At 30.0% G+C, this 25,900-nt stretch overlaps 1 protein-coding gene across 4 annotated transcripts in view; it reads left to right on the forward strand.

Moving 5' to 3' along the window:
* The window catches only part of LOC114121651 (unconventional myosin-Va), a 66,017-nt gene extending 51,395 nt beyond the window's left edge, over positions 1–14,622 (forward strand). For all 4 annotated transcript variants that reach the window (XM_027984072.2, XM_050203573.1, XM_050203576.1 and 1 more), the window contains 16 exons: positions 996–1,306; positions 6,797–6,968; positions 7,153–7,325; positions 7,563–7,722; positions 7,818–7,934; positions 8,038–8,285; positions 8,687–8,986; positions 9,289–9,462; positions 10,015–10,204; positions 10,971–11,142; positions 11,880–12,091; positions 12,183–12,381; positions 12,941–13,104; positions 13,443–13,642; positions 13,811–13,910; positions 13,997–14,622. In XM_027984072.2, coding sequence (XP_027839873.2) covers positions 996–1,306; positions 6,797–6,968; positions 7,153–7,325; positions 7,563–7,722; positions 7,818–7,934; positions 8,038–8,285; positions 8,687–8,986; positions 9,289–9,462; positions 10,015–10,204; positions 10,971–11,142; positions 11,880–12,091; positions 12,183–12,381; positions 12,941–13,104; positions 13,443–13,642; positions 13,811–13,910; positions 13,997–14,154 — 3,050 coding nt within the window. In that variant the 3' untranslated portion in view covers positions 14,155–14,622. The remainder of the gene's footprint in view (positions 1–995; positions 1,307–6,796; positions 6,969–7,152; positions 7,326–7,562; positions 7,723–7,817; positions 7,935–8,037; positions 8,286–8,686; positions 8,987–9,288; positions 9,463–10,014; positions 10,205–10,970; positions 11,143–11,879; positions 12,092–12,182; positions 12,382–12,940; positions 13,105–13,442; positions 13,643–13,810; positions 13,911–13,996) is intronic.
* Positions 14,623–25,900: the final 11,278 nt, after the last annotated feature.

Consider the following 25,900-nt stretch of genomic DNA (forward strand, 5'->3'; position numbering starts at 1 on the left):
GTTACGTAATGATCATCAGCTGATGATGCTTTTATTATTTAGTAATGGTAGGTAACCTACGTCATCGTACTACACTATGGGAAAAATTTGGTTGTAAAGTATAATAACTGTAGTAGAGTTGTGAGCTGCAGAGTAATAATTAAAAGTATAATCGCATCCTGCAGAGGAACACTTAGCTATGGTTTTTATGATTGTAGAAGTACCTATAATAGCTACAGTGATCGCGGTGTTTTATATGTGGATAAATAATATTGAGTATATTACATAGTTCACACGAATACGGTTCGTTGGATTTTCTCGGTATAAAATCGTGTGTTAACGGTGCAATATAGGCGCATTAAACGTGTTCTTTGTAACACTATATACCTATAAGTGTTTAGCTGCATAATAGACTTTTAGTTACTTCGAAGTCGTCATATTCGTGTTGTATTAGAATAATAATATGTAAATTATTAAGAATACAAATGGAATAATGTTCGGTTTCCAGTGTGAAAAATGGTTGTATAATTTGTCAAATTTTTATAGCTCACAAAATAACGAGCTCGTCATTAGTCATTATTCTTTGTTATCGTATATTGTAACATAATTACGTATTTCCAAAATAAATATATAAATTGATTTTCTGGAGAACCATTTCATGTTCAACAAAAAATCGTAATATCTTGATACCTCCTACGTAAAGTCGTTTATATTAATGTCTAAACGCGTTTTGACTTTAGCGATCTTGCAGTTTAATGATATAACATGACGCATATACTAATATTATACCTGTTGATTTTATTTTTATTTTTTTTTTTCATATGCATTTAGAAAATATTTATTTTGTGATTTTATAGTTTAAAAAAAATACTAGATCCTCACCTAGGTACTTAATGAGAACTAAAGTACGCTTCCGTAAATTATACCTAATAATACCATTTGCCATTTTCAAATAACTGAATTGTGAAATATATACTTAAATCTTACTTATACAATGTATTTTTTATTGTGCGCAGATAAACTGTTCAAGGGCAAAGAAGAATCGCAAAACGGCGGCCAAGCTGCCACCGCCGTTGCAAAATGTATAAGTACCACGCCGTCGCCGACTTCGACGACTGCAGTGGCTACGCAGCAAAAGACTGAATCGAATAACCAGCGGACACACCGCCGGTCGTTCCATGGACCGCCGCCAGCCGCCGGAAGCGGACCCGGCAGCAATGGGTCGGCCGCCGGCGGAGGCGGTGACCTAATCCATCTTCCTGGGCCGTTGACCGAGGATGCTGTGCTCAAGGCGTTGCAAAGTCGGTTCTGCGCCACCCAAATGTTTGTGAGTACCTACCTAAATTATTATTATTATCATTTTTTTTTTTAAATTCTCAACATACATTTTTTATTACTGTATAATCTTATCTTTGGACTTCACAAAAATGAATAAACTAAAACTAGGGATATCCGTATTGACAAAAGTAGGGCAGAGCGATGGGTAGCAAGTTAATCAAATTGTCACATTATATTTAGCCAAATATATGTTGTTATTATCACAATACATCACAATACAGTTCAAAACGGTATATGGAATAATTCATATATAATTTTTTTTATTTATTTCGTCGTATGGAGATACTTTATTGTACTTAGGAGCATTACGTATGATAAACACACACATGATTATAAAATCCGCAGTACATGCTCATAAATTATGCAAATGAGTAATTAATCATAATTAGTTTATGAATCATTGACTTAATCTATGCACCCTTTAGATAATCGTGAATAACTATTTTAACTTCCATGACGAATTGAACCAGCAGTTTAAAAAAATATAGCAATGATAAATTGCATCGAACTGGAAGATATAAGGGCTACGCTTCTCTCAACCTAATGATAGACGTACTTCACGTGTTAACCACATACAACTTAGATTTTTAGCCTGGTGTGGAGTATGAAATCCATCAGGGATTAAAATGAATGAATTATAATATTGCATTATTATTAAAAGTTCTTGTGCTTGAATTTCATACGGACAAGAGTATTTATGGAAGAGACCTGTGGTGAATACTGTCCGATTATGAATGTTCGATTCGTCTCAACTTCTAATTACAAAATCGTAAACCAAGCAACGTTTCAATCGCATAATATGAATAGGATATTAACATTTAGACCTGAGAAAACGCGCACTCCGTATACACTGTAACGTACTTATACTGTGTACCTTGAACCTCAAGACCTCAAACCTCTCGGCCCATGGGAACTGATCGGGCACATGTATGTACAAGTGCACGCGATACTATTATGTACAGCGTGATCTTTTTTTTTATTACACCGTGAACCAGGCGAGACGCGCGTGAATCACTGGAATGTATCGTAAGATTTAACTTTAAATCTTTTCAACACTATCGTACACGACACGTCATACCTGCAGTATAACACCGCTATACAAGCAGCTGCGATGAATTCCAATAATTCCATGTACTTTTTTTTTTTTTAATAATTTAAACGGGGTTTTCACCTTCCATTTTCAAAAGTATTATAACTAACGAAATCACACGACAAAAACACACAAAATATAATTTAAATCCGGCTCCTGGTTAGCGATAATACATTTATATCACTCGGTATAACATACATCATTAATTATTATTCACCATTCTTTATGTGTGCTCATTGAACAGATACTGTCCACACGGTTTATGTTATATACATATATGCATATTATAATATGCGTGTATTATTACCCATGAAGAAATTTTTTTTTATTAGGTGTTTGTATCCGGTTGATGGGAGGGGATCACGAGATTTTTTTCATATCTCTTATCAACCGACACCGATCTCTTGCGGGTGGCGATTTCGTGATTTTCGTTTACCCACCTTGTTTACCCCCCGCTGCACGATCTCTTCGTTAGTATATTATACACAGATGTACAGTATATATACTATATATGATGTATATACTGTGTACATAATGTCTGAAAAGTTTAGAGCGTATCCATTTCCAAACACTAAACATTCTTATAGTCCACTTGTGAATGGACATTTTTTACGGAATCTTATTTTATTTACTATATTGTTTAAATTTCTGGAGCTCGACTTACAACAAATACGTTTTACCGAACATCAGTACCGATGTCGCATTTACAGATCATATATTATTTTACATTTTGCCGTTCTCAAAAACTGAAATTATTGGTTTTTTTCCGTCTCTGTGTAATCCCATACTAACCTCGTCTTAGATTACTATGTGCACAAGACAAATATTGCAATTCTTCTTATCACACGACCATCGAACTTTTACACAAAATAGATAGATATGCATTATTATGTACACACAGCTTTAGACCAAGAAACGTATATAATTATAGCATTATTATTTTATATTGTTAACTCGCGGTCACGAGGAATACCTACACATGAATAATAATAAGTAATAACGTATTATAGGTATAATAAAGCTCCTGCGTATAATTGCATTGTTGTTGTATTATTTTTTTGTCTTAAATATGTACCGTGTATGTATAACAATGAAATAATAACAATTAACTAATGTCGGTCGCTTGTTGTGTGAAAATTTCAGACCTTGCTACCGGTCGGGTGTAATGGAATACAATAGTCGAAATTATCAAATTTTGCAGGTGTATCCGTGAATAGTGTCTTCCTTGCAGGGATTTTTTATGGTGTAAGGGGGACCGCTTAGGGCCCAAACTTCCCTCTTCAAAAATAGGTCACTATTATAATACATCGACATTTCATAAATATCTAAAACAAATAATTTTAATATTACTTGAAAATTAATAAAATATTTCAATACTTGGAGGAAAATAGTGTAATAAAATAATTTGTTCATATCAATGAGCGTGATTCCGGATTCGTATACTAAAACTTATTAGCATAAACTAAAAGTTTGATGTGTCGATAAACGAAAAAATAATAATTGTAGGTACGGTTGCAGAAAGAGTGGTGACAAAACCTTCTGATGATAATTTGTTCGACGTTTTATATAGAGTATAGACCGTATAGGTACATGTATCTTATAACATAAACGACACAATATTATAAATTATTATTATTTCATACCTAAGTAGTAATAGGTACACATTTACCTCTGCTGCTCTGCGCTTCGTTTACATACTGCGTTTTCACATGTATATTAAACTACAAAATACAAATGCAGTATTGACATTTGAAATAATAAAAAAATGTGGCAGCGTTATCATTTCGTCTCCTCGCGTTCATAAAAAAATATAAGTACGACCCCCATAACATTATTTTATGCGTATATAAACATTATGTGTGTGCTGTGCGGCTAAACAAATACAGCCGTATGTGAATCTACCATAGCTATATAATATATAGTCATACAGGTGTTGTGAATACCACAAACTAAGATATCTTAGTTTGTCTCGAATACTACCTTAATCATTTTCCAGCGTTCCATGTGATAATATCGTTATCACATAGAGTTTAACTCACGTATAATATATTATTATTATATATTGTTATATGTACACCAAAATCATACTCGATAATAATATAATACCGATGATTACTAACTGATGTGATGGTAATGATGATGATGATGACGATGGTGGAGGATTTCACTCTATAGTTTATGGTATAGTGTGGTATTTTAGAACGCGCGCTTCAAACCGTCGATATCATAATATAATTATGTGCACGCCTCACACACTCACACCCTATGCGCGTTATGTATACGTACAGGGTGTGTCAAAGTGTCAACAGATGACGGAAAATCGTTCTTTAAAATAACGTGTTTATAGTATTATGTTTCGAAAACTTATATTATAGGTGGGCAATCGATAAGCCCACAGTAGATAAAATATATTGTATTAGATTGCATCCGGTAGGCCGTGCAGCCGCCTATCATATGGCCTTTCCTCAACGTAAAAAATCACCACTTTCCGAAATTTGATATTTTTGACCACGTCGTTTTTTGATTCAACCTGGAGGTTGTATTTTTCTTGTTTCTACTATCCCGTAATTGCAAACTGTGTACAGTGTACACGTATTATATATTTAAATCGGAAAAAGTCCTTTGAATATACTGCGGAATAGTATAAATTAATTTTTATCCAAAAAAGTATAATAAATAAAAAAAAAGTACATATTATAATATGTGTACCTACTTATAACTTACGTAAAACGGACACTATCATTGCACTATATAAAAAACTCTTGATAAGCTATTAAATAAAAACCAATATTTTGTATGATATTACCTTTAGCAGTCGTCTGTTATTCGAGGAAAAATTTATCGTTTAATACATGTAAGGATTTTTTATATGGATCTATCTGTAAATTGAAATCAAAATGTTTGTACTGTTAACAAAATAAAGTTCGCCAACTGCGCTGATCGATTTAAAAATATTTATTTATTATTTATGTTTATATTTGGGAAAGTAGTAAGATAAGTATATATTTTGGTAATTTAATAATGTGTTTAAAACTCAGATCTCTAGTTACATTAATTGACGATCACATCCGTAAAAAGTCGTATATAGGTATGCAGTAGTGAACATATTATCTTTAAATGAGTGGTCGGGGGGAGAGGTTAGTGCATTCCAATCAGTGGCAGCAATATACTTGCGCGCTATGTATATATACCATAATATAAAATATCTGTATATACGTACAAGTACAGCGTCTACTTATATAATAATAATGACGATAGTAATAAATAATAAAAACAACCGTCGCTGATTATTATTATGTATATATATTTTATATATTTATATCGATTTACCTGGTGCGCTTCGTATACGCACGCCCTGAGGCGACGTCCGATGGATCTTTTGCGACTCCGGTGGGAGGGAGCGGTGGTGACACATACATACATACATACAATATATTATGATAAAACGATAATTACAATATACATACAGTAAATATAGGATGTGAAATTAAAAACTTAAATCGGGTATACCTGCGCCCAGTGCACACACGCACACTTATACCTGTGCACGTACGAAAGTATATTATATAGGTATATTAGGATCTTGCCCTCGGGACGAAGCTATTAAGCATCGACGTTCGATAAAAAATATTTATATATACAGTTGGGCTGCAGGGCGGGCTTCTCGAATTCGACGCCGGCGGATTTGACGAGAAACCCCTAATTTGTTCGCCAAGCCGAAACGAATTATTATACGTACGCGCACGCGCGTGTGTATGTGTATACTTACCGGAAAACGACAAAAATAAGAATAATAATCCATGAGAAATTAATTTTCCAAACCGATAATAATTTTTTTAATATGTATACCGCTATAGTTCGTTATAACGAAAACCTATACACATAATATATATTTATATATATATATGACACGTATCCCTATAATATTTAATACTACTTTTTGTTGTTTTTTTCGTGTGAAGAAAATCGAGAGAGGTTTCGTCCAAAACTTTAAACGGTAAAAACGCGTGATTATATTATAAGTTATTATACTTAATATTAACGAATATAATATACGTATAGCAGTTGTCGTATTTTAATATCTTCTGCCTCTATCACAATAGTGTAAAATAACTCGTTTTTTGGTGAGTTGTTTAAAACTTAAATTTCCAATTATAGTTGTAATAAAATTACTTTTCGATTTATATTCGAATACTTTTCTTAAACATAAAATTATTATATATTTTTCGTTAGACGAAAACACGCGAACAGATCGTCGAGATCACGAGCCTTCACCTCGATCGGCTGAGAATTTGAAATGATTTTTTTTCAACATTTGTGAAACGAGTCTAAAGCAAAATAAACTTGAGGCCTTTGACATCAATTTTTTATGATTTGTTATTGTTGCAGACCAATGTAGGACCCATTCTGTTGTGCATGAACTCGTACAAAGACATCGGCAACCCGATGACACTCACCAGTATGAGAGGCGCCACACTAGACTTCAAATTGCACAAAGTAATTCTGGACGCGGTAAGACAGCAGACCGAATCCGGATATCCACAAGCAATCATACTGTCTGGTTAGTATATTAAGTTGTTGCGTGATGTTATTATAATTAATTATCGACTCCACGTAAGCTAGGAAACATCACCTGTTCTTCCACCGAACCTTTGATTACGATTAAAATAAATAAATATCACATATTATACACAGAAATATTGTTTTATATAACGTTATTGTAACGATGGGATTCTCGTTTAAAGGTGTTAGTGGTTCTGGTAAGACGTACGCTTCGATGTTGCTACTGAGACAGTTGTTCGACGTAGCCGGAGGTGGACCTGAAACGGACGCTTTCAAACATCTAGCCGCGGCGTTCACCGTTCTGAGGTCATTGGGATCCGCCAAAACGTCTTCGAATTCGGAATCTAGTCGAATCGTAAGTCATAATAAATATATTACTGTAGTATAAAGTATGTTAGATGATTTATAGTGTACCCATTCTCACGATTTTTGACATTTCTAAGTATATAATTTATCTAAAAAAAAAAGATTTAATAGGTATTTAAAAATCATTTGGTAGTAGATTATATATTATGTTATTTAAAAACTGAATGGGATAAAAAATTTGTTGAAAAATCATATAATGTATACAATGGTCGTATTTTTTTTCCAGGGTCATTTCATCGAAGTACAAGTAACCGACGGTGCTCTATACAGAACTAAAATACATTGTTATTTCTTGGATCAGACCCGTGTAGTACACCCTTTGCCAAACGAAAAGAACTATCATATATTTTACCAGATGTTGGCTGGTCTATCACAAGAAGAAAGAGGTAGGTCCTATTATACGAAAATTATATCATAATATATAATATAATACCTTCAAAATCAGTTTAAGAATAATATTCATATTATATTTCACTTTTAGTGAAATTAAATTTGGAAGGATATTCTCCGTCCAATCTACAGTACCTGATGCAAGGCGACACCAGACAGGACGAAGCTGAGGACGCTATTAGATTTCAGTCATGGAAATCGTGCTTAGGTTTGTATCTATTATAACTATGTGTATATAACGTTTAAAACCATCGTGACATTAATCACACCCAACTTAATATTATAATATGATATGTTTTATCTACGTAAAGGTCTCCTTGGCATTCCGTTCATGGATGTGGTGAGGGTATTGGCCGCGGTGCTGCTTTTAGGAAACGTCAATTTCGTTGACAACGGGTCTGGTGAAGTGGTGGCTAAAGGCGAAACCGAATTGGCGTCAGTAGCCCGTTTGTTGGGCATCACGTTCCCGTCGCTCTTCCGTGGCATCACCACCAGGACACACTCCGAAACTACTCGGGGGAACACCCAACTGATAAAAACGACTTGCGACGCAAACACAGTAAGTCAATCAAAATAATAGGCATCGAATGACAGTTTTATTTTTCGAGTGTACACGACACTACAATGTTGCATAGAACATTATCAGAATACACAGACAAGATCCGTCGGTGAATTTTATCAGATAATGAGTTTTAGTTAGTTTTAAAAAAATTTTTAAATTAAATCTCGATGTATGCTTAATACATATATGCGATAATTATTAAGATCGTTAAAGTACAGATCGTCGATCTTGTTCACATATTTATTTGTTTTTCGCGTAATTTTACAAATAAGTAATGATTTGTCATAATGTGAAGTAGAAAACTTTGAAAAAGCTACTTTGTTTAATCTTAAAACTTCGAATTACTAGTTTTTTGTTTTAATACTAATTTTTATATATATTTTTTTCTCGCTTCACAGGCCAATTCGATTAGAGATTCTCTGGCCAAGGCGCTGTACTGCAGAACTGTGGCGACAATTGTGCGCCGAGCGAACAGTCTGAAACGCTTAGGTTCTACACTGGGTACGTTGAGCAGTGACTCCAACGATTCGGTTCACAATCAGGCCGAGGTCGCCAGTCAGCATGCGTCCACCATCGGCACAGCCGGTTCCAAATCGAGCAAGTCGATGGCCGCGCTCAACAACGCCGTCAACATCGCTAGGCATGCCACGGACGGGTCCATCGGAATCTTGGATATGTTCGGATTCGAAGAACCAAAAGTACGTAGTGATACGATATAGATATAGAATTTATATAATTATAAACATTGAACACTGAATTTCTCCATTGGTGATGAACATGTCCTTATCTATAATAATTATTTATTGAATAAAATGGTATTTAGCTTTTTAGTAACAATTAGTCACTATTTATTGGGTTTTCCTTTACAAACCGGTCGTATACTAAGACAATACCAATGTAATAAAATTAAAAAAAAAACCGATTGTGGGACGTTCAACATAACCTAATTTTATAATTAGACATACGCATAAAATAATAATCACCTCATCGAAATTTACAGCCAAGTCAACTTGAACACTTGTGTATCAATCTTTGCGCCGAGACTATGCAGCATTTTTACAATACACACATATTCAAATCCAGCATCGAATCCTGTCGCGACGAAGGAATACACTGCGACGTGGAAGTCGATTACGTCGACAACGTTCCCTGTATCGATCTCATATCTTCTTTGGTGAGTAAACCGATTTTTTTTATTGAAACAACTTGTTATACGCGATATCGTATTAAGAGTTAAGAATGTCTATGTCAACGAGTTAACATATTAAGTTAAATTGATTTGAATTGCACTAACTTAACTTATTTAATTCTCACGTTGATGTAAAAGTAACAGAATAATTTTTAAATTGCCTCAATTAAGTTGAATTTTGAATTTTTACTACTCATTACTTATCAGTCATTATCAAAAAATATATTATTACATTTTTCTTATATTATCTATGTATGTAAAGTTTTAAATAATATACATAATAATATACATTCAGCAATATATTTTATGTTACATAGGCGTGTAAATTAAGTTATTTTATATTCAATTATAGATATTTGTTAAAGAAATAAATTAAACAAGTCTATCTGCAAAAATATATCGTTGACTTCTCGGATCTTACATAATTTATTTAATAGCTTATAGAATATGTTAAATGTTAACACATAATAAATTGTATACCTACCCAATTGTATAACCCTCGTAACTTATTATAACTGGTGGTTTTTTTTTTTATAGAGAACCGGCTTATTAAGTATGTTGGATGTCGAATGTTCCATCAATGGATCTGTGGAACTGTATCTGAGAAAAGTGAAATCTCAGCACAGAAACAACCCAAGACTTTTCGAACCCAAATCGGTGGAACAAAGATCATTTGGCATACAACATTTTGCCGGCAGGGTTGTGTACGACGCTTCAGATTTCCTAGGTATAGAATGGATACATTAAGTTATTATTGTCATATGCATAATATGTAAATAATTAAGATATAATAAATCTAATTCCTCCCGACAAGACTAGACATTTTTCGCCCATATCAAATTATAATTTATTTAAAATTTAAACTAATATCCCATGTTCTTTCTAAATCCTTATAAAATTCAATTCAATCGTAAGGCTATAAATATACACAATAGAAGTCAATTATGCAAAATATGATTTTTATCAAAAATTGAATAATTATTTGTTATAAATTCGATTTCGAAACTATTTAATAGGTATTTACTAAATGATTTTCATCTAACAAATACAAATTTTACCTACATTTTATTTTAAATTATAGTACCTATTACACTAATTTTGTGTAACACCTTTGTGTTTTTACAATATTTCAATTTTTAACCAAATTATGAGAATTTTTCGTATTCATAACTTACTTAAAAATTAAAATACCTTAATAACCAATGTTAGAACACAGATAATATTTTTACTTCAACGTTTGATTATAAGTCAATTCACTTTAAAGATTACCACACAAAATAGGACTGCTGAATACAATTTGTGGTTATATGTTTATAGAACAAAGACAACAACATATGACGAGACACTAACGAGTCTATTACACATCTATTTTTCAATTCAATTAATGATAACTTTTTTAAAAATGCTCAGATAAGAATACAGAAAAAAGTCCAATTACTATGATACATAGTAACGATGTGATGAATAAATGTTTGGTAATATTGTGATTTCAGAAACCAACAAAGACGTAGTGCCCGACGATTTAGTGTCAGTTTTTCACAAGCAGTCGTGTTCGTTTGGTTTCGCCACTCATCTATTCGGGAGTGAACTGAAAGCGTTGTACAGCATAGAAACTGTACCAAGAGGAATAAAATTTCGAATATCACCTACTTCGCATTCCGATCTGTGAGTCAAATTTAATATCGTAATTCTGTATCATAAATTAACGTTTACCTATATTAAAATATATTTCGGTAAAATAAAACATTTATCATCTACATTCTACAATATCGATAATATACTAAATATATACACTAATATATATAATAATACATAAACAAAATGTATTGAGCCGTTGAACTATGTTGTTAGTTTGTCCGATAGATATCACTAGTGAATAAGAAAATTTGTTTGCTTCTGATCCGATAATACTCGTAGTTTTCTATACAACACAATACGGAATACGCAAATTAGTTAACTTTTCGTATAGCCACTTGTTTTTTGAGGGATAACCTTTTCTTACCCCTCCCTTAAAAAAAATATCAAATTCTCTTCTGATTGAAATTATACAATAAAAATGGGTAATTCTTAATTTTAAAAATGTTTTTATTACCACTTAATGTGACAAAAGTTTGTGTTTAAGTATATGTAAAATTGAGCAGAGCAAGTTTGATGAATCACACTGTAATCATGTATCGGTCGATTATTTTTTTATCTATAACATTTCATCCTTTCTCATAAATCTACCAAAAACTCGGGCCTCTCCCCCCCCCCCAATAACAATTATAAAATAATATTATTAGTATATAACTATATACTATACCTAAGAATGAAGTCTAAAATACTCTTATATTCTCATCGTGCTCAGTTTTATAAATCTATGTTAGATTTAACTAAAAGTCTGTATCGTTGATTGTTTCCAGTTTAAATGGCAACGAGCCCGTGTCGACGTTAACTCAAGACTTCCACACACGGCTAGATAACTTGCTTAGATCGCTAGTACACGCCCGGCCACATTTCGTGCGTTGCATTAAGGCGAACTCGACCGAGACACCGGACAGGTTCGACAGGGCGGTAGTAATGCGACAGATACGATCATTACAAGTTTTGGAAACAGTTAATCTGATGGCAGGAGGTAAGTCGACGATAACACATTATAACGATTATATTATAACGATTTTCAACTCAACTACGTAAAATTTTAACAATTTTTTTTTTTTTGTCAGGTTATCCACATCGAATGCGGTACAAGGCGTTCAACCTGAGGTATAAAATGCTGGCACCGTTCAACAAACTTTTGCGAACCGACGATCGGGCGACCGAAGACTGTCATTTGATATTGCAATGCATCGAGGACAAAATTGACACGAAACAGAGCGAAGTGAGCATGAGTTGGGCTTTTGGCAAGAGACACGTCTTCCTGAGGTAAATATTTGTTACATGAATTTTTCTAAAAAAAAAACTTAGCTCATCAATTACAATTAATTTAGTAACATCCATTTGTTTAGTCAACACAATTATGTGCAATAATCATAATACAACAGGGTTATATAATTCTATGTCAATAAATAATTCTGCAATAACTGAACATAATAAAAATATGGTCGGCCCAACATAATATATTAATTGTACAAACCTATTACTCGGAAAAGTAAAAATACTATTTAGTAAAATCATGTATATTTTTTGTCCAACCAAGATAGTACTTTATTAACATTCGGTTGAAGTTTTTTGGAAGCTTAAAGCTTCTGTGTGAATAATTAAACATTATCTTTGAAAACACTTCCAGAACTTAAAATTAAAATCTGTATTTATATCAATTAGGAGGTCGCACTGTCTATGATGTATATAGCCGTACACAATGACCATGAAATTTCATTAAATTCTAAAAAATTGTTTATAAGAACAAAAATACCATGCATTACCAGTTGTACGTCATTCTGATACTGACGACATACTTATATTTTAATTGTTCGTGTTTTAGTGAGGGTGTAAGGCAACACCTGGAAAAACTCCGGTGGCAGACTCATCACAATGCGGCTGTACTTATTCAGTGCACGTGGAGGAGTTGGAGGACCAGAAGAAAATGGCCGGGCACTAAGCGAGTCATGATGCAAATTCAACAAGTGTCTAACCCGATTGTGCAATGTACGTGTGCCTATATTTGAATATTTTTAAGTAGTTATAACTTAATAGCATGCTTTTTCATCATTTTTTATACTAATATCAATATTAATATTATCTAAGAATCGGTACAGCTATATATGTATGTACATGACTCCAGGATTATAGTTTAATTTTAATCAACGGAATGAAACGATATCAATATTATGTTATACTATTGTTATTATTTTTGATATATATATATATATATGTATATATCTTAGTTTTTCAATGTTCTCAGATAGTTATGTAATTTTAAAGATATAAACGTACGCTCATTTGTAAACTTATCTAATAGTTTTATTTCGTCTATAATATTACAGGTCTCAATAACAAAATGAGTATGGGTGGAAGAAAAATGACTTCTGGTAGTCAAATCCCTAACGCCGGAGTAACCAACAGTGGCACAGCGACTTTGACTAGACCTAGGCCACAGCCCATAACGGGAACACCTCCTCCTGACCAGACTGAGAAATTCGATCAGAAAATAATACAGACTTGTAACCTATTTGGCTTGAATCTGGTAAATATTTTTAAGCAATTGTATAAGAATCATTCGGTATTTTAAATAATATTTATGTATATTATAATTTAGTGGCATTAATATTTCTCTTTGAAACTATAATATAATATGTTAGCTATAATCGTGTTGTAGGTGACAGTCTATAACGTAACTGTTTTTATTTTCCAGGAAAGACCTCCGCCATTACCTCCAAGTCGAGCTTATACGATATCCGGTAACACAAAAATGGGATATCCGCAAAGCCGAATTATGAAAAAATCTTTTCCTGGTATTTATATTGAATTTTACAATATTTGATAACTCGATATCTAATACATTTCCAATATATATAATATATAATGCTTCGATTTTCAGAAGAAGGAAACTGTGACGTTACACTGATGAAAGGCGATGCTGTGATTGTGGTGGGTACATCCAACAGGAGAGGACACCTACTTGTCGAGCATTGTAATAGGAGCTTGGACGTGCCATTCCAATTTTTGGAACTGAAACCGAGACCCGTCGCCATCTAATATCATTTTCCCCTTAATGTACACATTGATGCTCAAACACGAAACTTATGATCAAACGTTAATTTATATTCACCTCATGTATTATATAAATATTGATTGTTGAATTTCTAGTGTAAAATATTATATATACGCTGCCGAAATAAATGTTTATCCTAATAATATAACTGTTAACTAACTGTACTATAAAATATAAAAAAAATAAATTCTAGTACAAATTAATGTTTTTCATACCTGTCATTCGAAATATAATTTTATATTTAAGTAATAAATATTATATTGTATTTATTTATCATAATATTATGTCATTATATTAAGTATTTTAAGTTTTAATTGTCTTTAAAGGATTTATTTAAATGAAATTAACTAGACGATGTAATAAATTATTGTTTTATTGTTTTATATTATTATTATCTTCGTAATTATAATTGTGCCAATATTATATACTATGAATACACATAAAAGATGAAATTTCAACTTGTTTGTATCAAAAATCCAATTTTAATTCACAGCTCATTTATCGTAATACGATTATATTATTTATTATTTTGAGAATGAAAATGACAAGAGACCTAGGACGTTACCGTAAAATATAGTAACTCTTTCTCAGGCTCGTGAAAATGTTAGGCCATTACGGTTTTTGATATTCAGAAGTATTTGAAATAATATTATTTACCTAATTATTACAAATTAATAATTATGTATAAATAAATAACTTTGAATGTTAGTTATATTTCTGAAAACGTTTTAATTTGCCTGTAGAAATACTTTGTGTTTTGTGTCTCTAATTTATGATAATTCCGTGTTTTTGGCGACAACTTTCTTGTTTAATCATTCGCCATATTTAAGACAGAGATCTACACTTTTATCGCTGATACGTAATTATACCAAACCACAAAACAGATTTTATTCCGTGACAAAATCATAAAGTGGATGTGGATATTACTCGACAGAATCAGTGATATCGGGGCGTTCGTATACCTTTTATACTTCGTTAACGTAAATGTTTATTTAAATGATGCTTGCAGGTTTCTGGTTTATAGATAATATATTTAACCGTTGAACTTGACACCAATGGCATAGACATGATTTCTGAAAGAGGGGATCAATATACAATTTTAATTAATTTAAAATTCACATAAAACACAATAAGATAAGCTATAAATTATAATAAAGTATAAATAATCATAGTCGTCATCGACCATTTCGACCAAATAAGCAATACTTTGCTATAAATAAACCAAAATAAAATTATAATGGTATTTAGTTTTGAAAAAATTGTTAAATTCGATAGCTCGATTGATCATAATTCATAATATAACAAAATATTACACTATAGTGCATAGTTCATACTAAATATTCCAAACAAAAACAAAAAAATAATAATGCCAATGGGGGAGGGGGTCTGAACCCCACGTCCCTCCTTATATACGCCACTGCTTGACACGGCACTCGATGAGAACCGAGTTAAAATGCTAATAGTGTAGTGCAATTGATGCCCAATAAATAATTTAAATTGATAAATTGGAAAAAAAAGGAAAAGAAGAAAATTGTATAATTTAATTTGAATTATTAAACAAGTTTACTTTTTATTACAAATCATAGGTCATTCATATGACTCCTTAAAACACAGTCCATTTGTTGTACATAGACGTAAGGTTTTTTTCTCTTGGCTGGTGACCCTCCCCTCTCCCCATTTAAAGGCTGTGTAGATATATGATACTGGATAGCAACAATTAAAAACAGTGTATTGCGTATTGAATAATCACTTACGTGTGACGTAGTGGTCTGAAAGGTACAAAATACATTAAAATATTATTTTTCAGCCAATATGTCGTAAGAGTTGCCTATATTGAACCTTATAATAATATTATATTATCAATAAAAATTATTTATTCTTTTTCCCGTTTCTCCGCGAATCGAGTAGTTCAGCGTTCATAGACACACACACACATTTACATAAAATTTAGAATGATTCAATATCTTGAGTTGCATTGAATTATTTTAGATTCTAAGCGTAGCGATGAATTTATTGATATAACAATGATGTGTGGGTCTTTTGTCTGTGTACGCACGATAAGAAGTAAAAAAAAAAATGATTCGATTTTCAATTCAAGGTTGGTTTTAAACAAAACAAATTGGATTTAGATTGTAATTTAAATAATTAAAAATTAAAAATTCTTAATATTTTTCAAAGTAATCAGAAAAAACGAACAAAAAGTAAAGAAAAAATGGAAATTTTTTCGTAAAATAATTTTTAACAATCGATTTTTTTTTTAATTTCCGATAAAAAAAATGTATAAATAGGCATAAATGTTATAAAATATAATACACGGTTTTTAATAATTTGTAAATTTTCCAATTAAAAAATATCAAACATTTATTATAGTCACAATATTTTGTTAAAATCATTTAAAGTTAAAATTTTGTAGAGAAAATCTCAAAACTTACAAATTATTTTATAGTTCGAAATTCATAGACATTTTTTTGTTTATATACGATTTCAAAATTAAATATAAGATCCTTTATAAGTTTTGCAACCTGTTATTAAATATTTCTACCGAAAAGTCAAATTATTTTTTTTTAGGAACTTTTGAAATTCGTTTTTTTTTTACATTGGATATTCAATCGTGTAATACGTAACAATACATAAACAATACATCGTAACAATATCTGTTCGCTATTGTTATTCAAGTATTTTTAAGCAATAATTATGTATAAAATCTTTAATTTTTTATTTTTTATCAACTTAATGTAGTTTAAAAATAAAAATAAATGGCTTTAACTAAGTAACGAAAAAAAATCATGAAATGTACTTTGGTATGATATAAGCTGAACGACCGTCTCCGCTCAAAATCGTTTTTCGTATTTCAAAAGTCAATAAATTCAAATTTATCATACCCATCAATCGACCTTTAATGTACATTAGACTCAGTAGAGCGATACCCCTTGCCTACTTTTTTAGTATTATATTCATAATACGCGTAGTCTTGTAAAAATATCGTATTATTTTCGTTCGCGTGACGGAAACGGCAACGACAAATTAATGACCATCACTATTTTCGGCTATACCTATGGTGGTGCAAATTACAAACTCTCTTTCATAGTCCTTCATAGAAATTTCTCTTAAGTATTGTTCAGCGTTTTTTTAATTTTCTTATTGTTTTTTTTTTTTTTCATAAATGGTACACTTTATTCTGTGTCTGTTACACTCATGAAATAATAATATACAATAAAATATGTTACAGTTTCGTTTTAAAATAATTGCGCTACTTACACTTAATAAATGCATGAGTATTTAAAAACTAAATTGACATTGACCAATTTTAATTTTAATTAAAAGTTTTTGATTTGATTTTTATAAATAAGTTGAAAAATATATGCTTAACAAATTTCGATACAGCTTGTGCTATAAATAATAATAAATATATAGGTACACTAATTAGATTGATCGAATGCGAACGAATGATAAATGGTTCGTTAACATAATAACCTTCAAACCTTAGGTCGTTGCTGATATTTTTTTTTATCAAAACACGAAAATAAGTTTAGATCCTTAAATGTCTTAGAGCGCTATCGCAGAATGTCAGTAAATTTTGCTAAATCGCTAATTATGGCAATTGTGTGAATTACAATTTATTGCAATTCGCAATACCTATGTTTGACAAAGTAATATTTTTTATTTTACTTTAATTCGCATCTCGTACTTTATAACTTATAAGTTAAAATATTAAAGTCTTATAATTTAAATAAAATATATTATATACATATGGCTTTAAATTGAGCAATTTATTCGATCGACCAAACAAGAATAACAAAAAATTCAAATAAAATAAAAATAAACCATTAAATATTAATTGATTAAATAGGAATTACAAATATTTGAAACATTATTTGCATTTCATCATCGAGTTCTTTCAAGAAATCATAATATTATACGTTTTAATAGATTTTTTTTCTTTAGAAAAAATTTACGAGAATATTATATAAATATAATAGAAGTATATATACCTAAATTGTATTTATTTTTATACAGGGTGATTCACCTAGAATAATCACGCCAATTTTTTTATTTAATTATTTATTTATTTAAATACTGGTTTTTGAAATTTTTATATATAGGTACTTAAAAACGATATTTCCACATTTTTAAGTTTTTTTGTATTACTTAATGGAGTGTTATATAGTGATAAAATTTTCTATTTTACCATAAAGAAACTTCTCTTGTTTGCTGTACATTATTTATTGGGTAGTTTTTTAAACCTTTCAATGAACTTACAGTTCAAAATTTGAAAAACTAATTTATCAATTATTAAAAAGTTTATATATTATGATAAATACAGTCTATAAAAATAGTTATACAAAAATATAAAATAGATGAAATATTGAATCTAATATTTATTATACTTGGACCATTTTTACAAACTATAAATGTTGATAAGTTATTTATATTAATAACTAACATTTATTTTCTATTCATCGTAGACTTAATAGTAGTCCATACTAGGAAACTACATTATAAACAATTTCGGGGATAATTATTCGTAATAAAATTTACAGTGAAAATGGAGGGTCTCATTTAAAAAATAAAATTTTATTGTATGTCAACAGAACACTTGAATCCCTAATGAGTACAATAAATATTAAAAATTTGAAATCAGAATATGATCCAATTGTCAAATTTTAAGTAGCTGCATTTTTTAAGAAAAAATATAGAATAAGCATGCTTGATGAATCATTCTGTATAACCTAGTTAAATTATTTTTATCTCAAATGCTGAAAATTTGAAAATAAGCATAGTGATAAAAAAAAAATAAAATTACATTAATAATTGCTTTTATTTGTCGAGTAATCAAAAAAATTATTAAATTTAAACAATTTTCATTATTTTCTTTTTCAATAACGTTATTAGGATTTAGGACTACTAATAATACCTTTTCTCCTTCTGAAACATATTATCTATGATTCATTGTTATTTGATATTTCATGCTGCTGAGGAAATTTATTTATTTTTTGTTTTTGTCACTTGAAGATTTATCAATTTAAAACCAATATTTACCGACAGACAACGAATCAACTTGTTTTTTATCATTAGTCATTACCTTCTAAACTTCACACTTTATAGCTAATAAATTCGACGCCCTTGTACTCGTATATTATAATAGTCAAACGTAGGTGTAATCTCTTATATTATTATGTTTATTAATATTATAAATTATTATAGTATAGGTATTCAGGTAAAATATGTTTAAAATATAATGATATAAAATACCTAGATTATTATATAACAACGCGACGTTGTTAAATTATATAAATTATATAATTCACATACTTAATTATACAAGGTGATTATTTTTAATATTATAAACATTAATCTTCTCGACAACTATTAACATTTTAATGAATATAAAAGTACACATTTTTTTAAATATAGTTTAAATCATAAGAAATCAACATTTATGAAAAATATTCTATTTATTATGTTCTAAACAAAGAATATATAATAATTTTGTATACAGTGATGTGTGTTTAATTTAATTTAGTTTTGTATCAGGAGTTATTTTTTCTAATAGAAATATCAAATAATTCTCCGATCATCAACTTTGAAATACCATAATAAATCTAGTTGGCATTTATAAAATTCTCAATACACAATCGGGAATAACAAAAAAAAGAATAGGTACTTACATTTATTAAAATTGTATCGTTATTACATGGCACCTACATGTTATTACATGTACCCCTTACCCAAAATTTAAAACTTGTCTTAGAATCGTTTTTCATAGTTTACAATGATTCATTACTGAATTCAAACTCAACATGTCCTTTACACTCGACACTTGCTGAACAGCAGAACGGTTACTTACTTGATGTTTTTTTTTACCATTTCTTTTATCGTTATCAATTTTCACATTTTTAACTGCTTGAACGAAAACATACATTATTAATTTCACTTTCCAAAGTAAAATAATTTTCTAATTATTCAAATATACGAACATATTTTATAAAATGTTGTTCCAGTATTCATGAATTTATGATATTCGTTGAGAATTTGCAGAAACAAAGAACACGATATTTGTAGCATACTGCTTATATAATATACAACTATGGTTACTTTATTGCTAGATTTTTTTTCTGTCGCCGATAGTATACGTCATAGAGTAATGTATACACTTTATTATGTATAATATTTTTAGTAGAAATTTCTGTGATCCGACATCACTATAGGTAACTTTATTTAGTTAATTCAAATAATGTGTTCTGTATGTACAAACGCCGTACTAATGCTGCGAATATAATTAATTATTGTTTTATAATTTTCAAGTGCATATTTTATTTGTGCAAACATAACAATAATATTATTTGGCAGTATTCAAGCATTTCATATTTTCATAATATCGTTAATCCGAAATCTAAATATTATATAATATAACATGTAATATGACGTATTTAATATACCTTCTACGCATATCCGACCTGTATCTGACGATATAATAACAAGGAGTATAACGAATTATTTAGTAAAAAATATTGTTTTGTACGAAACGTTTTGAAGGTCAAACGTGTTTATGGGTTTTATAAAAAAACAAAATTACATCTGAAAATCTGGTTTTGACGATTATGCATCTGTATTATGCAGTATAATAGTATATTATATTTAACACGTGTAAGATTTTGTGTTCTTGTACTTTCAATAATCGAATTGCAATTTTTACTCACCGTGTTGGTAGGTTTTGTGTATCTTTATACTTACAAAACCTGCACCGTTTGGCGTGTTTCTTAGTATAACATAATATTATTAATTATAATATTAAAATAATTAAAACAATATCATCGTTCACCTAACCCTATATCATTGTAAAATAAGAAAATATTTTAATGTTCTACTCTCAAAACACATTTTCAAATGCCGATCAAATTGAATATTTTTTTTTTTTATGAATTATCATTCATTTTTAACTTTTCAAACCTAATTCCATTATGATATGCGTATATAAGACATGTCATATGGATTAACTACTATAACAAACATTATATAAATTATTAATTTAAAAATATTATTTAGTTATATTGTAATCAAACAGATATTTTGCAATATAGTAATTAAAAATGATTATATAATATATACTGTACAAAAACCGAGTCGTTTGATACATAATTATGATGACATTTTTAGTTTATTGTGATAAAACAAACAATATGTAATGCGGTGCGTTATGCCGTTATGATGTTAGTATTTATGTGTTAAACTATCAATAAAGAATCCCAATGTCAAGAACCGTTTTGCAACGGTTTAAATGTATAATTATAAATGTCCATTTTATAATGCATTATTGGATACGTTATAATTATTGTTCGTAATTAACACCATGTACATTGTACAGATCTGTTTCCAATTTAAGAACTTACCTATTACCAACGCAATATTTTTTTTTGTTATTACAATCTGTATAATAAACAATGAGTACAATAAGTATGTTTGGTGGTAATAAGAAATCAAAAGAAAATAAGTCGCCAGTGACACTCCTACAGTAATATATAATAAATATATATTTTTTTATATATAATATTAATATATTATTAATTATAATGTATTATGCTAATACATAATACAGGTCCTTTTCTATAATCACCACTTCTTTCCACCATCCTCTGTCTTTTAAGTCTCTTCTGTATTTGACTTGATTAATCTACTCCTATCAAACTCGTGTCCTGATACACGCGGTTACACTATCGTTGTTTTGATCGGTCCAATAAGGATCTTTTTTTATCCGATACCACAAAGTTATTTTATTTAACATTTTTCCTCCTGAGTACCAGACACGCCCTATCAATTTTATTATTTTGCTCTTAATTACTGCTACTATGTCCGATTGATTTTACAGTCCATTCAAATCATTATTATTTCTGAACTCACATTACAATAACTTAAATAGGGAATATAAATCAAAAAATTCTTGTATAATACAGCTCATGCCTCATACCACACACGTGACTGCCGGCTGCAAAACGGGTTTTTATTTTAGATTTAAAATGCACTCTCAACGGATTATTTTGGTCATTAGCAATGAACTTGAAAAGTTAACCAATAACTAGACGAAGGTCATTTTCGTAACATATTATTATATTATTAAATTCGAGAGTATTATAATTCACTATTCGTTAAATATATATATATATTTATTAATATTTTGTTTATCACATGAACCAAATATCTGGAGCGTGTTTACATTGATAACAATTATGATTAGTCAATACTCAATAGGTACTAACAACTTATTGATATGAATCAAACTGACAATAATATATGACCGCGAGATCGCAACCCGTTTCTTTCAACATTGAATAATTGGACAATATTTGTCGATGGGTTTATTTATAGCATAAAACATCTCGTCAATCGTCACATCATTATGATTTTTTTTGCAAACCCGTTTTTAGAATTAAAAACATTGTATATAAAATATAAATTAAATTTAGTATCTTCGCTATTTTACAGGAGAGATGAAATAGTTATTTGTTATACATTTTTAAACACGTTTTTGTTTTAATTTTAGTTGCATTCAAATCTCTCAGATTCTGAAGAAGATTGGTGAATTGTAAGTATGTTAAATGTGTTACTATTTCCAAGATTTAAATGATTCAGTTTTATAGTATGTTCATCGAAACTCGAAAGACATTTGGACTTACAAATGACATCAATCATTGGGACTGAATATTTTTATAACCATAAGACCTTAAAAAATGCATTTAAAATTTCTTAACTTTTGGTACAAAACGCATTTAAAAAATTGGAGAAAACAGGTAACTATAAAATACCCTGAAAAAATGAACTGAAAAATAGACAGAACTACAGAAGAATAGGAAAATACATTAAACCATCATATACATTACTAACAAGATCTAGAAACTCTCCCGATTACATGGGGAAAACTATTTTCAACAGTTTAAACAATAAAGTAAAGAGTCTAATAATTAGTTTATGTGGAAGTAAATCTAATAACTCCAATTTATAAAAATCAATTGATAAAATAGTTAATGATTTTGATAAGAATGTATTTATACAATTATAAAAAGTCAATATGTTTAACAAACGCAATCAAATGTATTAGGAATATATTATTATTATAAATATAATATTTAACCCTGATTTTAAACCTGTACTAGAATATCTATTTACTTTATTATATTCATATTGCATTAATTAAGTATTACTTTATTGTGTAATAATTGTATAATTATTTTTCTATAAACAAATATTATGATATCCATGAACTCAGTATACCCACATACGAGCTTATACCTCAGTTGGTGTACGTATCAGCTAAGTATTGACGGTATTGTTAATGTAATTTATTGTAACTAAGTAACTGTAATTGATTTTATTGAATAAATAACCTATAAATCACTAAGTAAAATGACAATATGTTTTAATGTAATGTTTAGAAATGTATATTATTTAATCGTAAAATGTTTAGGCTGGGTGAGTTTCAACAATATATGATCTTCACGAATATCATATAAATGTATAACAACATTATCAAACCTATACCTATTAAAGACCTGCACGGGCCGGGCTTACCCAGCCCGGTCCGAAATTGGCCCGGCCCGGACGGGCTTTGGGCCGGGCCGGGTTTCTATAAAATGCAAGACGGGCCGGGGCGGACCTTTAATAGGACAAAATTTACGGGTCCGGACCGGGCCGGACTTTCCCTAAATGGAAGGCGGGCCGGGCCGGACTTCCTTTACATCAAAGGCGGGCGGGCCGGGCTTCTACATTAGAAATTCACCAATATAAAAAATTTTTTGTTTAATATTTTTAGGGGGGCTTTTAGGCTAAAAAATTATTTTTTTTCGGGAGAGGTGCTAAGCTCCCGTACGCCAGACATTTTGTATTAAATGTGTTAAATATCCTGGCCGAGCAGTTTTTAAAATTACGAACCAAACGTACATGGTTCGGCTTCCTCACCAAATGGAAAATACTATTCCTGGGCCGGGCCGGGCTTTCTAAAAATTTTAACGGGCCGGGTCGGCCCGGGCTGCCAAAAAATATTGTCGGGCCGGATCGGGCCGGGCTTACTCACAATAAACAATTCCCGGGCCGAGCCGGGCTGTCAAAAAATATTACCGGGTCGGGCCGGGCTGTAAATTATCGGCCCGTGCAGACCTTTAATACCTATTTAGTTACCAATATAGATGGATGAGGCAGACATAATATTATAGTTTCTCAATGTCAATGAGGTCATAGGTCGAACTACACATATATTTATTTATGTTATGCTAAACGATTTTCATTTATAATACGTATATCTGTTAATTGTTTCTAAGATCATTAGCGCAATTTTGTGGGGTGTGTACGGGCTTTTTTACCTAGGAAATTATAAATTATGTATTAGCACTGGTGAAATTTACTACTAGCATGTTATTTTAAATGTTCATAAGATTAAAAAAGTCAAAAAGAAAAAAACAATTGAATTCATTGCATTTTTATTTTGTTTTATTATTTAATTATGAAGGATGGTGAAAATTAAAAGATTTGTTTAAAATAAATTGTATATATAATTCAACTCATCTCCGTGCTTTGATTTTAGGATCATCATTTTATTTTTATACCTTTATGTAAAAGTAGAAATGAAAACTAAACTGTAGGTCTTTTCAAAAAAAAATATCCGATTCTTCCTTCTGCGTCAAACAGTAATCGTACGTATATGCGTGACGTCATTGGTGCACACGGACTTTAACACGGCACTTTTTTAAACTTTATTTTAAAAAAAACTACTATCCTCTTAAAACTTTGAAAAAATATCAGAATTAAGTTTACTTTTATTTAAAATTATTATACAATGAGCATTTATGTATACTTGAGAATATTTAAATTTTAAATTTACATAACAATTAATTTATATTTTTAGAATCTATAGTAATTTTTTGTTCATTAAATCGTTGTAACTGGGTTAAGTTAAAAAACTATATTGTTGGGTATCGCAAGTAAACTGAATTTTTCAAATATTTTCAAATTGTTTTCTTTTATGTGGACAGTGACTTCTTGCATAATGTTTTCCCAACACTTGTCATTTTTATTTAGTTCATATATTATTTTTTTTATGACATCTACTGGCTGGTTTAGAAAATATTATGTTTTTTACAACTTCCTTTTTATTTACGTTGTTATTATTATTAAGTACGTATAGCAATAATACTTCTTACATATATACATACCATTGTATTTTAAGTGAACACATTTTGACATGTAATTGATGTATTTTAATCGTAAATTATGATACGACTCTAACCAAACAGTATACCTGTACAAAATGTGTAGCAAATCCTTCAAAAAACCTTTTACCGTTATAATTTTTTTTAAAGCATAATATAATTTGTTATCTTGATTTATCCACAGTTTATTTCGTATTTAATTTTCATTAAATTCTTCATATTCACATCTCTTTTTGTCATCAATATTTTCCCACTCATGCATAGGCGCAATTAGACCTCTAAAACAGGGGGTGCTAAATATGTGAATGCACCTCAGAGATATAGTGTTTTTTGATGCGACCTATTGACTAAAAATAGCTCGTAGGCAATATATTTCTCCGTAATGTATACTTTATTGTCTTTATCATTAATCGTCTAATAATATTATGGAAATATTCGTGTATGGAATGAATTATATTATATGACTTACGATCAAATAATTAAATATTTTTTCAGGAAATTTTCCATAATTTAAAAACATAGCATTCATGGT

This window comes from Aphis gossypii, chromosome 1 (genome assembly GCF_020184175.1).
Source record: "Aphis gossypii isolate Hap1 chromosome 1, ASM2018417v2, whole genome shotgun sequence".
In the NCBI taxonomy this organism is placed as follows: Eukaryota; Metazoa; Arthropoda; class Insecta; order Hemiptera; family Aphididae; genus Aphis; species Aphis gossypii.